General features: G+C 34.5%; 2 protein-coding genes across 2 annotated transcripts in view; both read left to right on the forward strand.

Annotated features, from left to right (window-relative positions):
* LOC145256154 (uncharacterized) overlaps nucleotides 1-6,293 on the forward strand; it is a 77,018-nt gene extending 70,725 nt beyond the window's left edge. The window contains exon 2 of the mRNA XM_080114741.1: nucleotides 6,038-6,293. Coding sequence (XP_079970867.1) covers nucleotides 6,038-6,293 — 256 coding nt within the window. The remainder of the gene's footprint in view (nucleotides 1-6,037) is intronic.
* A 36-nt stretch (nucleotides 6,294-6,329) lies between these two features.
* On the forward strand, nucleotides 6,330-6,776 carry LOC145256155 (uncharacterized). The gene has a single exon (XM_080114742.1). The coding sequence runs from the start codon at nucleotides 6,330-6,332 to the stop codon at nucleotides 6,774-6,776; it is 447 nt and encodes a 148-aa protein (XP_079970868.1).
* Nucleotides 6,777-7,113: the final 337 nt, after the last annotated feature.

Raw genomic sequence — 7,113 nt, forward strand, 5'->3', positions numbered from 1 at the left:
TACAATGGATGTGCATTAGACAGGCTTAGGAAAGACCTAACTGAATTTTTCAAGGAGCTAGGCTTTAAAATAATAATACAGACAAATTTATATGGAGTAGATTTTTTAGATGCCACTCTAGATCTCGAGAAGAAAATACATAAATCCTTCCACAAACTAAATGAAAAACTTATGTACATAAATAAGGGTTCATGCCACCCACCCACAGTGTTTAAAAATATGGTAGCAAACATTAGCCAAAGAATTTCACGACTTTCTTCGAACGCTGAAGTGTTCGAACAAGCAGCACCATATTATAATGAAGCACTGCATTAAAGTGGGTTAAAAAAAAAACATAAAATTTCTACAAACCCAGGATAATAGAGAAAATAAAAAACGAAAGAGGGAACGGAAGATAATCTGGTTCTTACCTCCATTCTCATTGAATACAAAAACTAGAGTAGGGCATTTTTTTCTTAGTCTTCTAGACAAGCATTTTCCAAAAAAAAACAAAAAAACACAAACTGCATCAAATTTTTAATAGAAACACTGTGAAAGTTAGTTACTCAACAGCTCCATCAATTAAGTCGATCATATCTAAGGAACCAAAAAAGATAGATAACGCAGTCTGCTCTTGCAGGACCCAAAATAGCTGTCCATTGGAGGGTAATTGTAAAGCTGAATCCCTTGTTTATGAGGCCACAATAAGGGAACAATCCACAAATATACCGGAAATATATATAGGTATGACAAAAGGCCAATTTAAACAAAGATACTACGCGCATATGAGATCCTTTAGAGCTAAAACAAGGATGAATACAGCATTAGCTGCCCAGGTGTGGGAGCTTAAAGAAAAAATACCCCTTTTCCCATAAAATGGAGAAAAATAGAGCACAAACCAGCATACGTCCCGGAATTAAGTCAATGCTCGCTCTGTAATGCAGAAAAATTCTACATCCTCTGGGCAATTCATGGCCCCAAAATAAAATGTTTAAATGTGAGGAGTGAAGCTTTGAAAAATTGCATACACAGAAGGGACTCCTAATAAACTGGATCAATGAAAAGAACAAAACTTAGATGTTGATTATATATATATATATATATATATATATATATATATATATATATATATATATATATATGTATGTATGTAATAGGAAAAAAAAATTATTAATAGAACAGAATTATGTAAGGTAGCTAAAAACTTCGTATTATTGTTCAAATAACACAAAATAATTTTCCAGCTATCGTACAGAATTCAGTTCTATAAATAATTATTTTCATTTTCTTAATCAATATTAAATAATATTATTCTCAACACATTCATCTTAACATTGTGATTAACTAAAACTTTACTGAATTTATTATTGTAACAAACATGTAAACAAACAGCACTAATTTGCATTTTCTTTTATTTTTTCTATTGTTTGGAAAGTTTTTCTTCTATGTTTTTCCTTAAACTCTTAAAAAAAACAAGAAAAAAGAAGAAAAAAATCAACTGATGATAAAATTGCACTCTTTTTATTTGGTTTAACGTACAATCTTCTTAAAGATCTTATTTACTTGCTTCTCCTCATAAGGTGAATGTATTTAAGGAAGAGGGGGAAATCATAACGGAAAGTGGAAGTTTTCAAATTACATATTTGAAAACTTCCACTCCTCGTATTTTTAGATGAGGATATATATGAAAGTGCAATTGTCTGTGTGTCTGTGTTTGTACATTTCCCTACCAAATTACTCTGTCAATTTTCAGTCTACAGACTCGAGATTTGACATCAAAGGTATTGAGATTTGGGAAAAATTTAATCAATTTTCGCCTAGAAATTTAGATGTCAAGAGGTCAAAATTCAACGATTACCAAACTCTACCAAACTCTTCCGCCAATTTAGGCCGAAACACTTGAAATTTTAGATGCAGTTTACTTGGATATAGATCAACCATTTTAATTTGATTTGAGGCCAAAATAATAAATGTTAAGTTGTACAAAATTGGAGGCAAAGATAAAAAATGTGACCTCAGCCAATTTTTTGGTCTAAACGTTTAACATTTTACATAAAGTGTATTCAGACATAGGGCAAACTTTTTAATCAGTTTTTGAGTGAAAATTTGGCAACCAAGTTAAAAAGATTTGACCTTTGTAATCTCTAGCAAACTATTTAGCAAATGTTGGGTTTAAACATTTGAAATTTTACATAAAGGGTATTCAGACATGCAGCAAGCTTTTTAATAAGTTTTTAGGCAAAAATTTAGCTTCGAAGTTAAAAGAGTTGGCCTTTGCAGATTCTACCAAACTCCTCCGCCAATGTTGAGTCTAAACACTTAAAATTATAGATGTAGGTTACTTGCACATGAGTCAAACTTTTTATTATATATATATATATATATATATATATATATATATATATATATATATATATATATATATATATATATATATGAACAAATGATTAATAAAACAAGTTAAAAGACATCTTGAAAAGAGTTAAAAACATATTTAATTTTAAAAAGGAAGCACAAGATAAGATACACTTATCTTGTGCTTCCTTTTTAAAATTAAATATGTTTTTAACTCTTTTTCAAGATGTCTTTTAACATGTTTTATTAATCATTTGTTCATATTATAAGCTCTATTTCCTTTTCGGTTTTATTAAGCTTTTATATCTGGTTGAGATTACTTGTAAATATTAACTCTTTAATATTTATAATATATTTTAAGTTTACAATTTTGATTACCTTGGTAAACTTATTGTAATTTATATATATATATATATATATATATATATATATATATATATATATATATATATATATAGAGAGAGAGAGAGAGAGAGAGAGCGAGATTCAGCCACTCTGATGAGTCGTACAGGATGAAACACGTGTCAGTGGATAATTATATTTTAAAAATAATATATATGCTGCTCCCCATATGGGGGTACCAAATTGGTTAAAGGGAAAATTATTCCCAACTCGCATTTAGGTAAAAATGCACTTTTGTAGATAATTGAATTCATTTAGGACGTGTCGCAGTAACACACACACACACACACACACACACACACACACACACACACACACACACACACACACATACACACACACACACATACACACACACACACACACATATATATATGCACATAAAGTGATGTACAGTACATAGGGCCGAGCCAAGCCGGACTGAACTGCTAGTATATATATATATATATATATATATATATATATATATATATATATATATATATATATATATATTGAGTAAAATGATTCATAATTTTTTAATTGAAAATCAGTTTCAAAAGGAAAAACAAACAAAATCAATAGTTTGTACGATCGTTTCGAAAACGATGTTTTATTGAAATAGACAATATGTCTTGAACAATAATCTTATAAAAAGATTTGTTTATATTTAAACAAAGTCTCCTCATCAGCAAAATAATCCAGGTGGGTGGGGGGTGTAAAGACACCAAAATAAACTAGTGTTTTTGCATTGAAGCAGATATTCCTAGAAAAATTAAAAGAATAATAAAGAAAAAGAGGTTATTAATTTTTTTCTGTTGGTAAATAAAATAAAATAAAAATAAAATAGGTATGTGTCTTTTGTGTTAGTTTTATTTTTGTCATGATTTCCACTTTTTTATTGTTTATTTTATTGTTGTTTTCATTGCTTTTTATTTTATATTTTGTTATTATGTGCTTTAATTATCATCTCTAAATTTTCGCAGCAGCTGTATGATTACTTTATGTTTTTTTATTGAAAATTTTGTGTAAGGGATTGGTTATGAGGAAGTGTTTTCGATGAGATCTAAAAATTTCTTGCCAAGTTTTGTTTTTAACATTTGATTGTATGGTGCCGTATACCAGATTATATTTCTTTTTCTTCTATTTTTAATTTCATTATAGTTATTGGTTATCCACTATTTTTTAGGGCTGTTTCGTAGATATTGATTGACCTGTTAAATACATTTTCATTGCTTAGTTATTGCTGCGTTTACTTACGATCGAGTTAGGAATTGATGGTGGGTGATTGGACTTAGGGTTTACATATATTGGATTAGCGTTGTCTTTTAAGTAGGGTTCATATGTGTTTTTATCTAAATTTAACGTGACATCCAGGAAGTTTCTTATTTTAATGTTAGCTCGTACATCTACTTTTAGGCCTAATTTTTTCATTTCCTTGTGTATGATTTTCTTAAAGTTATCTCCCTTGACTTTGTTGGAGTCTTTTATTATAGCTAGTCCATCATCTCTATATAGGCCGATATCTATGATGTCGAACTGTATAAACATACTTTTATTTTTGTCTTATATATTTTTAAACCAAACTTTACTCTAGGATAGCGATACAAAATAATTTTAAAATTAACAATAACAGTAGAAAATAAATAAATACAATCAACATACATAAATTACATACATACATACATACATATATATATATATATATATATATATATATATATATATATATATATATATATATATATATATATATATATATACAGTCCTGGTCAAAATCATAAAACCACTTAAGAAAGTAAGCGTTTACGCATATTATCGAATTTTTAATCAAACAAATTTCCAAAAGGGAAAATATGATGGAAAAAAATGAAATCTGCTTCATTTGAAACCTTAACCCTGATCTAATAATTATTTTTTAAAAAACAAACATTTTTACCTGGTCAAAATGATAAGACCACTTTAATAAAATCGGCTAGTTTTGAAAAAATGAATGTGAAAAGCTTTCTATGTTACTAAAAGCAACTTGTTAGTGGATAAAAAAACATCTTTTTAAATTATAAATGGCAAAAGGGAAACCATTATCAGAGTTTGAGAGAGGAAGGATCTTTGAGCTTAATAGGGGTGGACTCTCCCATAGATCCATTGAAAACGAAGTGAATCGTAGCAAAACGGTCATCATAAATTTTTAAAGAAATCCAGATCAATATGGGCACAAAAAGAGTCCAGCTCGACCAAAAAAATAACCCCATCACTGGATCGCCGTAGAAGAAGAAGTTAAAAAAAAACTCCAGTATGAGCTCAAGTCGATTGAAAAGCCAAACAGCAGCAGAATGTAGTCCTAAAACCATCAGAAGGCATCTGAAAATAAAGGGTTTCAATCATTTAAAGCGACTGCAGAAACCACGTCTTCTTGAACAGCACAAAACTAACCGACTTAAATATGCCGCCAAATACCAGGCTTGAGATGAAGAGAAGTGGGAAAATGTAATTTTCTCCAATGAGAAAAAGTTTAATCTAGATGGTCCAGATGGATTTCAACACTATTGGCATGATAAAAATTTGCCCAAAGAGACTTTTTCAACTCGGCATAGTGGAGGAGGGTCTTTAATGATCTGGAGTGCTTTCTCGTCAGCTGGGACCCTAAAGTTAGGAGTAGTAAAAGGCCGGCAAACATCATTGAAGTACATTTCAATGCTTGAAAATGCTTCCATCAGGACTGAAGGTCCACGTCTGTGTGGAAAAAATTGGATTTTCCAGCAAGACAACGCTGCATTACACACTTCTCGACAAGCACGATAATATTTTTTTCAAATAACATAGAATTGTTAGATCATCCAGCATGTTCTCCAGACCTCAATCCCATTGAAAAGTGTTCATGGATGGAACCCAGTATGATTCGATAAAGGAACTTTCTTATTCAGTTTTCAGTACATGGGATAAAATCCTTTCGCAACTGTGGCGAAAGCTGTGAAAATGAGGGCTTACCATTCAAACATCCTAGGTGTGCGTGTGTGCTTTGTCATCGCTGCAAAGCTAGGATAGGAAAAGAATTCCAAGATGGCGCCGACGGTATTTTGTAATGGTATGATCTCGGAAACTCTCGCAAAATCTCGTGCATATATGCAAATCAGTTGGTCTTCGACAACTATAAATTCAGGTCGTTTTGGAAGGCAAGCAGTAAGGAAAGAACGGCTGGTTGGTAATTGTGTATGCTGGTTCGTGTTGGTGGCGTGACACTGTGTCTGTGTGTGTGTACTGATCGAACCGCTTTCCTGTCCCTTGGACTTTGAATTTGTTTAGATTGGATTTCAACTTCAAGCTATTTCGGCAAGTTCGACCTGAAATTGATCCCAGAATTTGATGGCTCCCTGGAAGGACCTTCGGTGGTCGAATGGCTAGAGAAAGCCAAACGCGTTTGCCAGTTGTGCAAGATAAAGGACCCAGCTATAGTCATCTTACTTAGGTTCACCAAGGGGGCCTATGCCGTGTATCAGCAGCTCGGGGATGACGCGACTATGGAACAAATTAAAGAGGCGTTGTACGGAGCATTTGGAGCGGACCCTTTTGTTGCCTGACGTCAATTTTATGGACGACGGCTTGGGCCAGGGGAGATGGTGGATGTCTATCTGGCCGATCTGAAGAAGCTTGCCACCCCCTTCGGGGGTGCAAGCGACCGTATACTGGCGTGCGCCTTCCTGTCTGGGATCCCGGAAAGTGCCAGTCGACTGCTGCGGGCGTCATCGAGGCTCAATGAGCTTGGATTAGAGGAGCTATTGGCTAGAGCCCAAAACATCATGAAGGACGATGAGGAGCCAGTCTCGGCGGCAGTTGAGGCATTGGAATCGCCTGTAGAGGGCCGACGATGCTATAAATGTGGTGGCCCCAACCACTTCGCCAGGGATTGTAGGAGTGACGCGAAGCGCGCCCCGGATTATGGAGCACAGAAGCGGGTGTGTTGTTACCGTTGCGGCAAGCCAGGCCATTTAGCTTGGGCATATCCGGGAAACGAGCAGGGGGAGGAAGCCATGGCGCCAACACCATCCCCAAAGCGGCTGTGAACAAGGCACCCTCTGAAGTAATCATGAATGTTGATGGGCGCAAACGCTCAGCGCTGGTTGATACCGGGTGCACCCAAACTCTGATACGCAAGGGATATTGCACCGCATGGAAGAAGCAGAAGGTCCTGGTACTAACCGTTGGCAGAGGTTCGCTGATGTGTAGTGAGGTGAGCGAGGTCTACATAAGCATTGGCAGTGCCCCCCCCAGTGGCTGTGAAGGCGTTGGTGGTCGACGGGGAACTACTGGGGTACGACCTTCTTCTTGGAATAGATTCCATTACACGGCTGGGCGGAATCACCATAAATGGCGCCGGTGATGTAAGGTTCTCCCAACTTG

Source organism: Euprymna scolopes, chromosome 32, assembly GCF_053919585.1.
Source record: "Euprymna scolopes isolate OS-2025 chromosome 32, ASM5391958v1, whole genome shotgun sequence".
Taxonomy (NCBI): domain Eukaryota; kingdom Metazoa; phylum Mollusca; class Cephalopoda; order Sepiida; family Sepiolidae; genus Euprymna; species Euprymna scolopes.

Bases quoted from the DNA above. Each gene is read 5' to 3' on its own strand.
- LOC145256155 (XM_080114742.1), top strand. From the start codon at position 6,330: ATGGTGGATGTCTATCTGGCCGATCTGAAGAAGCTTGCCACCCCCTTC.